The sequence below is a fragment of the Scomber japonicus genome, chromosome 2 (assembly GCF_027409825.1).
Source record: "Scomber japonicus isolate fScoJap1 chromosome 2, fScoJap1.pri, whole genome shotgun sequence".
NCBI classification, from domain to species: domain Eukaryota; kingdom Metazoa; phylum Chordata; class Actinopteri; order Scombriformes; family Scombridae; genus Scomber; species Scomber japonicus.
In genome coordinates, this window is record NC_070579.1 from 35,751,279 (window position 1) to 35,769,430 (window position 18,152).

The 18,152-nt window shown below is 38.4% G+C and overlaps 1 protein-coding gene across 1 annotated transcript in view; it reads right to left on the minus strand.

The window, feature by feature from the left end:
• neurl1aa (neuralized E3 ubiquitin protein ligase 1Aa) overlaps nucleotides 1-15,776 on the minus strand; it is a 69,922-nt gene extending 54,146 nt beyond the window's left edge. The window contains exon 1 of the mRNA XM_053325490.1: nucleotides 15,695-15,776. Within this exon, the coding sequence (XP_053181465.1) occupies nucleotides 15,695-15,776 (82 nt within the window). The remainder of the gene's footprint in view (nucleotides 1-15,694) is intronic.
• Nucleotides 15,777-18,152: the final 2,376 nt, after the last annotated feature.

The following is an 18,152-nucleotide window of genomic DNA, read 5'->3' on the forward strand; positions in this document are numbered from 1 at the left end:
ATATAATGCAAAGAAAACATGCTCTAACAAATCCTATGAGACCCAATATAAGATTATTTACAGATGACATGTAGCGCCAGCTGTTTGATGTAAATATGATCCTATGTGCTCTCCTTTATGGCTGCAATGTAAAATACATCTGTGGTACATATTGTCATCGTATCTAGCCAAAATGAGTTGAATAAAATATATGGGATACTTATACATCTAAATCCACATTACCTTATACTGAGATAAGACTCCAATTATGACTGCAGACATACTTAGAATTGCTTTGCACGCCTCATAATATTACAAAAATGGCTGGACAAAGAGTCCATTGATATTTTGGTGTGGAATGAAAAACAAAGTTCATTTTCTACTGGAGATAAGAACACATGTGTTAAGAATGTCACTAGAAGGACTCTTGTAATGGACTGGTCCCCAATACCAATAAACCTGAAAGAAGAATGGAGGTAACAAATTTAACAAAATAAGTACAAAGAATATGGTTAATGTAACAAAGAATATTCAGATTAAGTCAGACAAATACATAATGAGAGTCTTACTTATTGCAGGGGAAGAAGCCCTGATTAGGAAGTGGTTGCAAACAGATGCTCCATCATTAGAAGATTGGTTAAAATGTATTTATGAAATCTACACAATGGAAAGATGACTCATCACACAGAGACCTGACCTGCTTTAATGGAAATTGCCATCTCATGTTCATAATTAGCTTCTTAAAGTAAAATGACATGGAGAAGGAAGACACGTTTCATTTTGATAGGACTTAATGCAAATATTTGAGTTATTTCTATATTATGATGTATTTATGTACATGTGATTTATATACTCAACATGCCTTGCAAACCTGGACTGTGAATGACTTCCCTTATTTAAAAAAAAAGATTACAAAGTTTACAATGAGTAAGATCACCAGGTTGTGACTATTGCTATTTTTATCTAATTTTATCTGGAATGTTGCTGATAATCATTTGGACAGGAAAAACAGTGTGCTTCCACATGACCATCAGCATACAAGTGGTCAAAGTTGATGCTTGAAGTTGATGTGTGGAAGGTTCATGACACATAGTTGATGGTAATTTGTCATCATTTTACATATCCTACTTACTACAGTAGTTTAACCAGTTATGAGTTAAGCAAAAAAACATGTATTTACATCAAGCAATGTTACTGTATCTGTTTCTCTGCACAACACATTTGAAAGCAGTGATCCAAAAATATTTGCTCTCCATATGTATTGAACGTATAGCTGCAACAGGGATGTAACAGGGATTGTAAGTTACTTGCATTTGCACACATTAGAAACTGCTATTCCACTCATATTTTTCTCTTTAAAATGAGCACACTATAGTCACATTATATTGATTTACAGCAAGAAAAAAAAAGAAAAAAGAAAATGCATTTTAAATTAAGCATTGTTTTATCCTCCATAATTTAAAAATAATCACCCTCCTGTCATAATGTTCTCAAGGCTAGCATGCAACAAAAAAAAACAAACGCAAAGCATCACTTCACATCCTGATTGACTTGTCATTTTGCCAACATTTACTTCCCCATTTCAGACTCTCATTCCAACTTCTCTTTTTTAATTGTGCAATCAAACCCAGCTGTGTGGTTGATATGCTCCTTTTGATCCGGTGCCATATTGAAAAGGCTGTTTGTCTGGTGGTCTGCTTGGAAAGAAAAACAACACTCCTTTCTTTTTTTCTTCCCCCCCCCCCCCCCCCTGACATTTTAAACATTAGGTCGCATTAGGACATTGTTTTGGCCTCTCCAAGTCGGTTCATTTTCCAACCGCAATGACTCCATTCTGCTGAGCGGCTCACCACAACATTCTTCTATGTTCTATTTCATTTGATCCTAGTTGGGTAACAAGATTTAAGCTAACAAGAATTAAACTATTATCAGTGCCGCACAAGACTATTCAATTATTGGAAAACATTATGCGTAAAATATATTCATTAAACAAATGATTAAAGTCATTTGATGCAAAAAGGGGGAAAATTAACATTTTTAAGAACATGAAAGATAATTCCACCTGAATGGAGAGCTGTTTGGAGGTTTTGAGCATTAACATATTATCTGATAGAGCTGTTATGCTTTCTATCATGTCAAATATTTCACCCCAAAAGGTCTTTTCTAAGAAAGTATGAGCATTCAAAGATCACGAATAAGGTGCATTATAGTATCAGATTTCACCAAACGAAACTAAGAATCTGATGCACATCGGCTTCACTTTTCTAAGACCAAGCTAAATAGAATCGTTCCCTGTGTCTCTGCTACCTGTGATAAGTGTAAGTCAAGGGATGGGACCCTTGGCCATCTTTTCTGGTCTTGCCCAAAATTCAAGTTTTTGGTGTGATATGTTTAAACTGTATAGTGACATATACAACAGACAGCTGATCCCTGATGGTCTTTTGTGGTATTGGGTTGATTCTTCTTTGACTCTTCCCTCCACATTACAACAAGCCCTCATGTTTGGTTTGGTCATTGCAAAAAGGGTTATCCTTAGAGAGTGGAAGTCTGGCTCGCCTCCCTGATTTAACAAATGGCTGAATATCTTGAATAAATTCGGTACACCTTGTCTATTTCTCAGAGGTGTCTCACTGGGACCTAATTAAATTGAAACATACTGTATTGTGTTGTATTGCATTGTGGTGCGCTGTGCTCTGGCAGGTTCATTTTCTTTCCTGGGCTTCCTTGACCTCTCTGTCTTAGTTACACTGACTCAGTTTCTGAGACTGAATCCACTTATGAACATTTCAGTCATTGCACATATTGATATACATGTGCATCTTTACTGTGAGCTAGTGGTTTGTTTGTTTTATTTGATTTTGTTCTGTTTTGTTGTGTCTATGTGTCTATTTTGTTCTCCATGTTGTGGAAGACCAAAATTGTCAAAAATAAAATCAGACATTTATGGCTCCATTCTGACAAAACATCACCACTGCACCTGAATCCTGCAACATGCCCTCAGAAAATCAAGGCACTAAAGAACTGATCTCAATCTCAAACACTGCCGCGGACCCCTGCCACTTTACAAATAACCTTGGCTCTGCTTTTTTGAAAAACATTAACAAGACGACAAGCAGCCGCCACCGCTTTTCAAAAGTGTACCGCATGAATGCTTGACCTAAATGTAACATACAGTTTCCCATTCTGAGATCTATTCTGAGATTCACCGTGATTCACCAAGTTTTTACAGAACTAACAGAACATATACAAAGAGGCACATGATCTGTGAGTCAAGCGAAGATGAATTATTCCACATCCACCCGTATAAACTCCACGGAGCTAATGAGTACACGAGGCAAACATCTTGTCCCCACATCGCCGTAAAGTAGCATCAAAACACACATCTGTCACTGTGGATACAAGCAGCCAAATGTTCCCGTCTTTATGGGGGAAAGTCAATACATTTGTGCGCATGAATGACAGTTACAAGGCATGTGATTAACAAAGTGTCGTGATTCTGTCTTGGTTACCATAGTGCAAGGGCAGGAATGCAAGCAATAACACCAAAGCATGGTACTAAAAGCAACTATAAAGCCTCTCCATGAGTAAATTTCATCCTATTTCTAGATGTGATTTGATCAATTAATTTGATCAAGGGCAATACATTACATAAATATACAATGATGTAACAGGTGTTTGTACATCCAAGAGAAACATTCTTACTGAAGCACTCTTAAGCTATTCAAAATGCATTAACAATATTCTTGTGAGTGCTCCTTGCCTTTGCATTGTCTTATATAAGTATGACACATAATATAACCTGGTGAGCTCATCCAAGCACAGGCAACTGGGATAGAAAACACAGCCAGTCGCTTTTTTATAGCTAATGTTTACAGAGCGTAAACACTGCATTTACAGTGCCGGAGGTGCTCCGATACTCCCAGGAGCGACTATGTGCCTGTATCACCTCTCTCTGTGTGTTTCTTATTTAGGCAGGTGTTAAGGATGTTCGAAAAACACTCTTGGCAGGCAGCTGTACTGTTGGTGCCATGTTGCATAAGCCAGGTCACACTGCCACACGAGGGAAACAGAGACGTCGCTGCTATATAGTAAAAAGAAGTGTAGAAAATGGTTGAAATGTTCTCCAGATATTTCCTGGGGTGTGTTATTAGTTTCTTTTATGATTTCACTCAGCCGTGCAGTGCTTTAAGGTCCTCTAATTACAAAGCTAATGTGGTATACTTTCATTTAACAACCACGCCCCGTGTATGAATAGGCTATGTAAGAGTAAGAAAACAATGTTTTGATTAGGCTATTTTAAGTTCTCAAGACTAATAGCAGACTGGGCCAGTTTCCTGTTATGTGCAGACACTAAAGCTCATTAATTTCACCATGAGTTCATGATTTCATCAATAAATACAAAGAGTTATACAGCCCCTATTTAGCATAAATTGCTAAACTAATGCAAAACTCCAATACATACTAACACATAGTTGCTAATTAGCGCAAACTCTAGCTAAGCTACAGCCTTCACCGGCACAGAAACTGGTTATTGTTGATGGTTAAATCTGCTTCTTGGGGTGGCCTGAACAAGCTATAAACAACATTGACATAGTATCAATTTATATGGTTGTTATAGTGAACATTGAGCTACAGTAATTGCTAATCCACGTCCAGCAGACAAGTCGCAAGATTAGCATTCAAACAAAGAGTTGTGCAGCTCCTGTTTAGCACAAATTGCTAACCTAATGCAAAATTCCAATACATGCTAATACATTGTTGCTAATAGTGCAAACTCTAGCAAATAAAGTCAAGTCAAGTCAAGTCAAGTTTATTTATAAAGCACATTTAAAAAACAACCTCAGTTGAGCCAAAATGCTGTACAGTTATTAAAATACAATATAATCACACACAATATAATAATAAATAAAACAATAAAGGAATAGTAAGAGCTCAATTTAAAAACTAAAATTAGAATAAAAACAAATAAAAAGTAAAATAAATAAAATAAATAAAAAGTAGGAAGCCAAGGATTCTTGCCTAGCTGGGACTGAACGCCAATGAAAAAAGATATGTTTTTAATAGTGTTTTAAAATGCTCTACAGACTGTGCAGCTCTAACGTGGAAAGGTAGGCTGTTCCACAGCTTGGGGGCCGCCACTGAGAAGGCTCTGTCCCCCCGAGTAGAGAGTCTGGACCGAGGTACAGCCAAGAGCAGCTGGTTTGTTGACCTACAGTAAGTGCTCTAGATGTCACATAGGCTGTGTCTCAAATGGCGCACTTGCACACTTCAAGCACTATGTTTTAGGGCATAGTGCGTTCACACTGAAGAACAAGCGAAAACTCAGTGCTCTGACAGTACCCGGATGGTGCACTCATAACGGACAAAAAATCCAGTGTGAGATGATGGACACTACTCACACTAAACGGACGCCATTTTGCCTACGTAGCGGAAGGGGAGGGACTTTTTGCCCAGTTTTCAGATGTCAATAATGTCAATATTTTCGCGGGTCGGAGAATCGCGATCAAATGTTAGCCCGTCACTTCCGCTAAGTGCTAAACGCCAGTGCTCCATTTGAGACAATACTTACCCACGACAGTGTGCACTACAGAGGTAAGTGCTCAGTGCGCACTCTGCACTACATTCTGGTGCACTCACGTAAGTGCTCCATTTGAGACACAGTCATAGTGATACAGCCTTCACCTGTACTTAAAACAGCTTGCCACAATTGAGCTAAAGCTGCATTCATTGATTATTTTGTATCTTCTTGGGGGAGCTGAACAACTTGTAAACACAAAATTGACATAGTATCAAATCAGTGACGTGCGGTGAGGTTCATGTCTAGTGAGGCACTGACTTCATCACAATCAGATTTACAAACATATGAACCCTACAGAGTAGCTTATTCACCATTTGATTGGCAGCAGTTAACAGGTTATGTTTAAAATCTCATATCAGCTTTCTTTACACATACAAACTGTAGCACACAAAAAAACACATTTAATTTTAAAAAAACGTTATTATGGTCTTACCTTTACTTATAAATGACTTGCCAACTTGCTCACTGTAGTTGTAGCTTACTGTCACTTATTCTGCAGCTAATGAGTCGTAATAAGAATCACTGGGATCAGGAGCGCCCCCTGCCATGAGGCCGGAGAACTGCGTGCCTCACTTAGTGACTTTTTGCAGCCGTTTTATGCTGCTCAGCACACGAAACACGCTACAAACACTGTACATTATATCATCAGCTAAACTATGGAAATTTAGTTCATATAGTAAAAGTGTTTGAACATGTTAATAGCGACATACAGAGAGACAGCTGTACAGCTGTACTGTCTCACTGCATAGCATGCCAGCGCAGTAAACCGAGTCATTGCGCAATCCATGGTGAGGCTCGTCGGGCTGCTGCCTCACTGTGCGTCTCTTTTCAGTGTTTGATCAGTACATGTGAAAATTCAGCGATTTTGAATTAAAAATAATCCGAAACTGGTAAAGTTAGATAGAAAATAACCTTATAGTGCAAATCACTGGACAAATATAACCATTTATTATTTTTTTCATTTTTAAGTCTTTTTCCATGATAACAGGTGAGGCACGGCCTCACCTGCCTCCCCTGACCGCACGTCACTGTATCAAATTATATGGTTGTTATGGTGAACATTGTGCTATGGTGAGCTAATTGCTAATCCACATCCAGAAGACACAGAGCAAAATTAGTATTCATTTGGAATAGTTTTCTGGCCTTAGCTATAACTCTGTCTGCTAGTGCTGTGTAGTTAGCATACAGCAATTAATGTCACATTTCTGTCCCATTTCTCAGATTGTAATTACAAGGAGCTAAGTCAGAAAAAGAGTTCATGTCTGCCTCCTAGCTATAATTCTGAGTTGAAGATATTTGTAACAGTAACAATATGATTTGGTGAAAGTTACTAGCAGCAGTATCAGAACCCTGACACTAATGCATACAGCTCATTTAAAAGCAACTGTAGCTGTTTGCTTTATCTGGTGTCACTTGGGAGCTAATTTAGGGTATTAGCTTGTGTGGCTATAAGGCAGTAGCAGAAAGTAAGTACATTTACACAAGCACTGCACTTTTACTGTACAATTTTTGGGTACAGTCTTTGTACTTTTACTCCATGACATGTCTAATTAGTTTTCGAATTAATATTTTACACAAAGGAAAATGAATATGCTACGACACAGTCTTAAAGATTAAACCAGTGGTTCACAACTTTTTTGGTTTGCCTCTTACAAAAAAGCAAAGTCTAGTTCGGGTGCCTTGTTACATTTCTCATGTCTATGAATTGTATCACATGTTGATTTACACTCTAAGCTTCTCATGGTTTCATTCAAATAAACGTTCAATGCTAAAAGAGGTCAAAATATCCAATATGTCACAAAACAAAGCAAAATTCCATTTAAAGTCCACAAACTGAAACAATTTGTGTTTCAGAACTTTGTTTTTTTTCTTTTCTCTCCCATTAATCATCTCGTGACCCCTCAGATTTAGCTGCTGACCTTTTGGAGGGGCCTGACCCCTATGTTCGGAACCACTGGACTTGTAGTTGAAACTAGCTCCACCTCCAGCAGCTACAACAGTAACATGCTGCTCTAAAACTGATGCTTCACTATTAATAATCTAATGATGTCATATACGATAATATCCATAACTATCAGTCAGAGGGACCAAACCACTACTTTAACTGTAATACTGCATACTACATCACTCATAATACTGCAGTACTTTTACTGTAATATTTTAACTATATCACTCATAATACTTATGTACTTTTACTGTAATATTTTAACTACATCACTCATAATACTGCAGTACTTTTACTGTAATATTTTAACTACATCAAGCTCATAATACTTATGTACTTTTAAAGTTATACTTTACTCCATTACGGACTTATTGCTTATTTCACACCTGTGACTGTCCTGCTATGCAAACTGTCATCTGTCATCTTTTGTTGCTGCAACAAAGACAATGTCCATTTACATTTTCATGTGAATAGACAATAAAGTTTTTATATTCTTATCTTATCACTCTTATTCTGTGGGGCACAGTTATTTTCACTTTCACTATGAGGTAATATATCAATATGAGAGACCTTTTCTCAGAAACCAGACCCTGAAAAAATTTTAATTAATTATTCATTATCTGTTTTTTAATGTATCCACTGACATTTATAATTATCACATAGGTGTTGTTCAACTGATAAGTGTTTCCATCGTGTACATTCGGATTCAGAAAATGATGTCCATTCATGAATAGGAGACTGAAGTTGGCTGATTTTACAGAAATTACCTGCTGAATGCACGTGATGGAAAATCTTATCAGTTAAACAATACCTATGTGATAATTATAACTGTCAGTGGATACAATAAAAACAGATAATGAATAATGGATTTTAACTTTCACTTTGAGGTTTTCAGGGTCTGGTTTCTGGGAAAAGGTCTCTGATATAGATATATTACCTCATAGTGAAAGTAAAAATAACTGTGCCCCACAATATAAGAGTGATAAGATAAGAATATAAATTTTTTTATTGTCTATTCACATGAAAATGTGAATGGATAAGTTCAGTTTTCCATTGTGTCGATTCATCAGGTCATTTCTATGAAATCAGCCAACTACTCTTCAGTACTGCCTCCTATTCATGAATGGACACAATTTTAAAACTACTTTCTGTAACTCACCAGTGATGAGGCAGTCACTTCAAATCATATTAGAACCCTTTTCAATGAAAACTGTTGATTAGAAATTTGAAAATTTGAATTTTCTGTTAGTGTAAACTGGTTTGTTGCAGCAGTAAAGAAAACAGAGAACATTTAAAATATCATTTAAGCGTTTACTTTCCATAAAGAAGAAAATACAGTTATCTAAATAGTATGTCATTGGGTGTGCAGGGCTTTATTAGGCCAAAACACATACAAGTCAACCAACAGAAGATCAGGTAGTCTTCAATCCTGAAAAATACAAATCATTTAAATCAGCATAACAAGGTTTTTACATTTTATTTTTACTCTTGGTTTGAGTGAAGCTTGTCTTTGTTGCAGCAACAAAAGGTGACAGATGGCTAACAGTTTGTATAGCAGGACAGTCACAGGAGTGAAATAACCAATAAGTCTGTAATAGAGTAAAGTATTACAGTAAAAGTACATAAGTATTATGAGCTTGATGTAGTTACTTGTAATGGAGTATTTTTATATTGCTGTATTATTAGTATCTTTACCTTGTTTTTACTTCCTATGTAAGGTACAGTATATGAGTACTGGGGGATAATTAGGAATATTGTGCAAAAACTCCCAAACTGGAATAATGGGAAATATTCCTATTCTTCCTAATCTGCCAGAGTTGATGAGAGTGGACTTTTTGTGCTCGAAAACCCCAAAACAATGAGCTAAAATAGAAGTCTTTGACCTCAATGAGTTAATAATTCACAGCAGAATATCCACTACAGGTGAACCCCCCCTTCACTTCACACATAATCATTTAATCCATTATTAATATAAAAATACTGATTAGCTTTAAGCAGAATTCATAGCTGATATCACAGGTTACTAATGTAAGTTATTATTTCAGAGAGGAAGAAAGAAAAAAGTCCACATCAGCTCTGTCACTATAGTAACTGAGTTATATATGGAAACAGGGAGTCGTGATGAGGAGAAATAGGTGGAAGACAGCACATGTATGAGGGTTTGTCACCCACACCCAGCACTTCACTGACAGATGTCTTAAATCACTAATCATTGTCTAGTGATTTCCAGTAATCTACATACATACAGTCTGTGCAGTATGTGAGTCAAACACAGGTGCTTATTGTATGTGTTTGCATGTGTGTGTGTGTGTGTGTGTGTGTGTGTGTGTGTGTGTGTGAGGTAACAGCATGCCCTTGTGGTGCCCTCGCAGTAATATCATGTAGGAGAACAGGCTGAGCTCAAGTCAGTTAGCTGTAATATAAAAGCTTTAACTCCTTGCTCCTGCCTCTGTGTGGCACGGATCAATGAAGCGAAACCACGGTGACCGACAAAAAATATACGTGTTTCCATTTCTGTCACAGGTACTATTGTATGAAATGATAGGATGAAGAAAAACAACTGTGCCACTTTGATCAGGAGTGGATTTGCTCCCTGAAACAGCTGCTGAAGTGTCCTTGAGAGTAAGACATCGAATTAACTCCCAGAGCTGTAACTCTTCTTTTTTTTTGGTGTTGTTTGCGATAAATGTTCTTAAAAATAAATCCGGCACCGTAGTCTGCTCATATAACCTAACTTACAAGGATAATTGCCTGCTCAGATTTTGTTCACATTTATTATCTTACTCATGCAGGACTTTGTGAGTGAGGTGGGGGTTCATCTTTAAAAAAAAGATGGAGAAATGGGCTGGAACTAAACTGTTGTTTACCCATGAGTCATTACTACATCTTGTTCATGGTGCATTTGCATTCCCTGTGCCTGCCTCTGTTTTTGTCTCAGTTTTTTTTTTCTCCCAGCGAGACGCACACACAAACACACAAACACGCATTATCGCACCGCACGTCTTCCTCATCTGTTCCCTGTCTCCGTGTTTTCTTGTCTGTCTGGCAAAGTGTGAACAGAAGGCGGCACGTCCTTTCAAATGTTATGTTTTTGTCAGCGGCTGCGACTGAACACCGTGTTCAAATGTAGCATCCCTTGAGGACGGCTCTTGTCTAAATGCTTTCTCGCTACGTCTTTGTCACACAACCAACTATGCTTGGTAGCACTTGAATCGCCGCAGATGATAATATGGGGTCATTCAGTAATATTTCACTGAGGAGAAAAGAAAAACTGTAAAATAAAAAAAAAAGTCTTTATTCAGGTTGGGTTTGTACAAGGTCTGGGTTGGTAAGTGCTGCTTCTGGCAAATAGTGTAGCCTTGCACTTTGTGTGTGACACTATCAAAAGCTCTCACCCTCTCCTGCCTATACTCAGCTTTTTTATATAACCAAGCTGACAGATGACAACCTTAAACTGTGGTAGAAACTTTGCCTGAGTACTGTGACAATGGGATTATTCTGAAACAAGCAAACAGTTAATTATTTACACACCTAGCAGTTATGCAGCAACATTAGCTGATAGCTCTAAACCCAATATTCACTCTCCTTTTAGCTCTGTTTTGGGCTCCACCAGGGAAATATCCGACTATTTCGCTGCTAAATTACCCACTAGTGCCAATAGTGCATACACATGTGCTGGCTTGGCTTGACTTACATATTTTAAGATACTTACAGTGAATATTACATGCCTTGAAACTTAATTCAACCTGTCAGACTGCCCTCCTGTGGTCTAAAAGGTGCACAACACCTTAGACATGGCATGGACTTCTATCAGATTCAAACTTCCGCCACTAATATTAACTGTCAGCTGATAGATTTGTCACCTGTCATAGGTTTTTGTGTATATTAATAATGACTAACCCCTCCAGACATCTATCAAGACATATAGGAATATTCTGTTTGGAACAATGTGTTTCTGATATGGTTTCTACCACTTTAAAATCCCTATAATGGCATCTTCACCTTCTCCACAAGATGTCTCCTACTTCACTGCAAAGTCTATTCCCAGTGAATTTGAACTTGAGGCTTCAAATTTCAACATCACACTTGTGTTAAGTTGAATATTGGACCAGAATTGGCTTCCAAACTATGTGTGATGTCATCATATAGCCATGCTTTAAAATGAGATTTTCAATGAGGTCAGATAAACGTTCAGTGTCAAACTCTGCACATATATCATCTGCACAGTGAAGCTCAAACATCTAACTGAAGGAACATATTATATATATTAAATATTATGTTAATATAGAGCTAGCTGCCCTTTACAGTCAAGTTTATTTATATAGCTCATCATCCTTATCTATGGTTGTATTACATGGTTGGAAATACTGCAAATTAATGAGTAGGACTTTGTTATTCCAATATTGTCAATATAATCAAATACCACCTTCATTATTCAGGTATTTAATTAACATACTCATTTGTCTGTTTTTAATCTATTATCAGCTTTATTTCCAGAGAAAAGGTTTTATCCATAACACTCATGTTATAGCTGAAATATACTCTAAGAATTGATTATTGTAACTACATTCTCCTACTATAATAACCCCCTGGCATACTATATGAACATATTACTATAGTATGCATATGACAGGTATGTAAATGTGAAAGCTGACAATATAACATAATGATGTGGTTTAATAAGAAATGAGATGAAGACTGCTTTGACAATAAGTGTGGAGTCATCATCACAAAGCTGATTCAGCAGAGCTAAGAGAAGGCCATGTATGCCTGCTGAAAGCAAATGAATGTACATCTATATTGAAGATATTAGTGTGGCTCTGTGTGTGTGTGTGTGTGTGTGTGTGTGTGTGTGTTTGTGTGTGTGTTTGTGTGTGTGGGTGTCTGCCAGATATCGCCGTTCCCTATCCAACCAATCCCTGCACTGCTGTCCAAACGCCAGCGTAATAAACTAGGATGCTAGAGCTGCACAAACACGCCCAAGCTCTTCCATCACTGCGAACGGCAGCCGAGTGACGTCCTCGCTCCCAATCAGCCATCATCTCCCGCTGATAACGCACTCTAGAAACCATCACCATGGGAACTGTTGCACATGTTATTGGGTGGTCGTCAAGGAAACCTGGCTGAATAATGGTGCCTCTTCTCTCATGTCTCTCCTGCCTGACTCACTCGTTCTGCGCTGTGTTCTCTGACGATGTGAAAATAGCAGTGTGAGCGCGCATGAGGGTGAGATAGAGAAAGAGGATGTGAAAGGGCAAACTGTGTACTTATGGTGATTATCCCGATGACAGCTCCATTTTAAATTGTTCTCCCAGCCTCACCCCCTCCCTCCCTCTGTAATCCAGATGTAACAGTGGGATCAGGACTGGGGGAGAGTGTATATATGTGTGTGTGTGTGTGTGTGTGGAGGTGGACTTTTTGTACTTTACATGATTGTATTACACATGAGACTTGGTCCAAAAGGTCTTGGAAAGAGCTTTAGAGTGGGTACGTGAGGATATTACGATTGGCTGCACATTTTATTGTTTAACTTTTGATTGGGGGGGACTCAGATGGATTTTGTTACTTTCGCTGGGCTTCGTATTTATAAACACCTGCCCGACTTCATTATTTTTCTTCCTCTGTGTATAGATGTATTTTTAGAATTCAGCAAGCAGCAAATTAATCCCACAACAACATATGCATTGCAAATATCATTCTCAAATTGTGGATAATGACTTTGATCATTAACTGGATTGTTTTTGTTTCCAGTAACAATGGCACAAATCCACATGTTTTACTTCAAGGATCCACATACTTCTTAATGTAACCCCTGCTGGATATCTGCACTAAAACTTCCATTAAAAGTAAGACCAAAATCTGGTTTAGGTCAGCTGTCATCTGGAACTATGGGATCAACAGCACTGACTCATGTACTCTACAGATATGTAGACATTAAAAGTGAATTCTAGACCTTCCATATAGTGTCTATTATGTAGCTGTTCCTAAACTTTAAATTTTATCCCCTGATTTTCTTCAACAGATTGAATTTTCTCAGGAAATTGTAGAAATTGTGTTGTTGTTCTGAGCACTTCTTGTCAAAGTTCATTCTTTAAATGGACCATGATTTTTAGTTGTGTTTTATCAACCCGTGTTCTTGACGTCAAGACTGAACTTTTGAAGCTCAGCTTTTAAATTGGCATGAAGGAGATCTTTTTTAAAGGCTCTGTGTAATTCTATGACAAATGGATAAACTCCATCTGCTGATCATGGTTGTGTGCTCAAATCGAAGGCTCCAGAATGGCTAGTAAATAAACTTTGAGGTGAAATTGTTTTGTCAGTTATGGACAGATTTGATTTTTTATTCCAATGACCGGAACACTGAAATTCCTGATTTGTGCTGGAAGACAAGAAGGAAGTGGGGGCTGGATAGGGTTGAGCACATACAGACCGCTGAGCAGCAAGGGGTCCTCAGTGATAGGCAAAAAAACTTTACAGAAATACAACAACCCATTCTCTTGATGTAGCTAATTATGGTAATTTAGAAACCTAGTATGTTCAAAAGCAAAATATGAGTTACAAGGTTTCCACCTGACAGCAGTGTTATCCAATCAGTTGTCTGGGGGACATGAGCTTCAGTGCCCAGGGGCCCCTGGGGGTATTAATGCAGCCTTGATTGAATATTGCTGGATTAATAACAGGTTAAAGTTGGTTAATAATCCCAGGGGCCCCAAAGGGTTCACTGTGTGTCATATGCTTTCTTGTGTATTTTTGGTTGTTTGATTAATTAATTAGAATTAAAGCATAACACTACTTTAATGAATACTGCATCATTATCTTAATCATGTAGTCCAATCCCTCATTATTTTAGTTTACTGTAAATTGTACCTACAGGGTACTGCATATTTTCCAAAAACATGTTGAAAATTAACAAAGCTAACACACACACGCACACGCACACACACACACACACACACACACACACACACACACACAGTATGAATATGGAACAATAAAAAAGTGTTCCGTTTAATTCACGCTGCATGGAAAATCATTGGTGTTAAAGAGCACTTATCCTGCATGTATTATGAACAGGCTAACTTGCGTCACGCCAATAGGATCATAAGTGACTCATCTCATGTTCTGTATACAGAGTACGAGCTGCTACCCTCTGGTAGGAGGCAGAGTCCCTCGTTGTAGGTTAAACAGATTCAATAATTCATTCATCCCTGCGTCTATCAGGCTTTTTAATAGGAGCAGATAAAACCTGATAAAGCTGCTCCTGATAAGAATTTGAGTCTTTGCACCGTGGCTGTAGGTGTGTTGGTGTGTGTTTTCTTTTGTTATTCATCTATTAGAGCTGCTATCTGGCACTGAGTATTTATTATGTATTTATTATCTTTTGTATTACTCCATGTGTATATTGTTGCTTTATGACTTTTATGGTTTTTATTTATTCATTTTTAATGGCTGCTGTACTGGTGGTTAGCCCAACCTGGTGGGACAATGAAGTTTAAATTGATCTTGATCTTAACTAGAACTCAGAAGTGATAGGATACATACACAAATAACCAATGGCACATTTTCCACCCTGGGGTGCCCTTCTTTTGGGCAGGAGGGAGGATACCTAATGAGAAAATGAAATAAGTATATGTAGTTAAAAAAACAAAAACAACTTAAGATTAGCTATGCTCTGTTTATTTTGTATGATGACCTAAGTTAAAAAAAGAATGAAAAAGTTTGTGGTCGCCCAACTTTCCCCACATTTCTTTCTTTAGAAATAGGGATTGCACACAATTTATGCTTATTATTATTATTATTATTATCATCATCATTGGCGTGTTTTTTTTATTTTTATAAAAACTTTTTGAATGAGTTAGTCACAGTGCACAGGTCACACCTCACCTACATGCACCAACTATTCCATCCACCTTCAACCCGCAGAAGCAACAGGCCCGCCTCCTGCACGCTGAGAGGAGCTGTTCTTCAGCACCACCAGACGCTGACACCGGAGCTTCAGACACCGGGCAAAGTGACTAAAAGCTGCCTTCAACACCTTTTTCATAGGAGTATTTCCTTCTAAAAACAGAATTCAAGTTCAGCTCCACCTATAAACTACTCATTTTTAACCACACACGTCCATCATTGTTGCCAAATCGTGCGTCCCGTCGTGCATAATTGCGTTTTGCGCATGTTTGTGTTGAGTTACTGACCTTTCTGAGAGTTTCTCAGTCTTTGAAAGCCCTGCAGTTGTCCTCTTTGGAGCGTCGATATCCCCGATACATTATTGCCCATGACAGGATGCTGATGGAGGAATTCACCGCGTCTTTGAGTGACTTCTATTTATACGATTGATGATTGCTGGCGGCGCCCGGCTGAGACACTTTTCCTCCGAAGTAGATAAATAAACACTTTATTCCCCACCCCCCCTCCTCTCCTCACCTCTTCTCTTCCTCCACCTCCTCCTCCTCCTCCTTGTCGTAGACTGGAGTGGTGTTGTTTTAAAGACGTCCCCCAATCATCACACAAGTGGAAGAGGCAACAGGCTTCAGGGGATGCAGGTGAGGAGTCAGAGTGCAGAGAGAGATTATTTGAATGTGGCAGCTTTTGGCTTTTCATCAGTGGGATTTTTTCTTTTTCTTTTTTTCTGGGGCGGCTGAATAATCCCCTTCAGTATGCTCCATAGTGCAAACAGCTGAGGTCATTCCATGCTTTGTTTTATTAAATTGTCAAAACCAAAAAATGCAACAAAAATGATTCAGTATAAGCATAAAAAAAGAAACCACTTTTAATAAAAAATGAGTTTGCCATTATATATCTGTTATAGATTGAATAAGAAATGAAACAGTAATAAACAGAGCTATGTGTCTAGCTATTCAACACCTAAACATGTGACTTCAACCTTGCTTGGATCACCTGCATTTCCACTAAACTGATTAGGTGCATTCTGTTCAAAATGATAAACATGTGCAAAACACAAGTGCATAATAAGCGCTTCATCGTGGTCCATGAACTGTGTAGAGCTGCCATCTAGTGTAAATCAACAATAAACAGCAAAACAAAGAAACCACTGACAGATTGGATTTGCTTCCCAGCTCTATCTCAAGTCTACATTAGAGCATCTGTGGCTTTATTAATGCACTGTGTTGCTATAATCATAATTTTACCACAGAATATAGTTAGCTTTAAAGATGAACATTACTGCAGGTGTAATTTGGCTGCGAAATAACAGTCTTTTAAGTTGCTGGCATTAAAGAGAAAGGAGGGGGGGTATTTCATGATGCACATCACCTTTCATTCCACTGCAGTCGTGACTCCACCTGTACATCCCAGGCTTTGTAATTTTACATGAATATGATTTCACATGAAAGCTTTTCTCTATCCAGGAAGAGCTTTGATTTAACTCACCATTCCTACACAATTAGCCTTTGCATATTCTGGTGGTGACTGTTTGTGACTCCGTTTCTGAATTTACAGGAGGCAGAAACCTGGAGAGGACACTCTGGATAAAGCGGATGATGAATTCCAGCTTATTCCCAACTATACCCATGTTGAGGAGCTGAGAAATGATTGGTGTGACCTAAGATAAACAGGTGAGTGCTTGGAATCTTTTCATTAGGAGATGATTGCTCAGATGCAATAACATCTGTTATTTATCTGCTGAAAATGTTTTAATGTTGACAAAGAAGCGGAGACACCTGCTGACACCTGTGGAGAGACGAATCAAAAGGTCACCATCACCCAGCAGGACTGAGGAATCCTACAGAGTGAGTCGATTAGAAAATAATTGCAAGTTGGTACATTTATGGATAATCTGCTGATTTACCCAAGTGAAACATTCTGGAGCTGCAATACGACTGAATGCTTTGCTCTCAGCTGTAATCATCACATCATTGGCATAAACCTACCCTTGGAACTGCATGTTAGATACGGTAAATTAGACATGTATACTTTCTGCTTCTACTTCTGCACATACAGTAGCTTTGCTGTCTTTTTAAAGGTAGCGGATAAAAGAAAGAGCCACCGGGCTTTCTGTTAAACAAACGCTTGCCATCAATAAGGGAAATGTTACCTTGCTCATGAGTAACTGCTGAACACTGGCCCCAGATAAAGGATGCCTTGCTTTGGAGAAGAGTGCAGTCAGAAAGGTAGAAAGTCCCAGCAGGATACAGCAGAACTGGCTGTCAGTGGCATACATATATATATAAATGCACTCCAAAAAAAAGTTGAAGCACACGAGCTCTGGGTATCTTTTTCATCCCTTTTGCTCCTGAGCGTTTCCAAATTCAGCTCTATATAGCAGGACCACCATGTCTGTCAGATCCCTGGAGAAATGGAGGAGTAGGAGAAGATGGAAAGAGAGGTGAAGCAGTAGCATGACGGTGGCCTTCGAAAACCTTGACACTGCAGGGAGGCCAAGAAGAGGGTTCAAAAAGGATTACTGGTGCAGCTTGTGATGGAGCTGGAGGTGAACAAAGGCAAGGGACAAGAGGGCAGAAACTTACAAGTACCAGCCCACACAAACACACTGATACTTAGACACTGACATGCACAGATGACCACACACAGGGATGGTCATTTCACTAAACATGACTGCACTCAGGCATGACTGAAGAACGTCCTGGGTCAAGTTCCAAGGCCCCGAATTCTTCACATTTTATTTGTACAGCC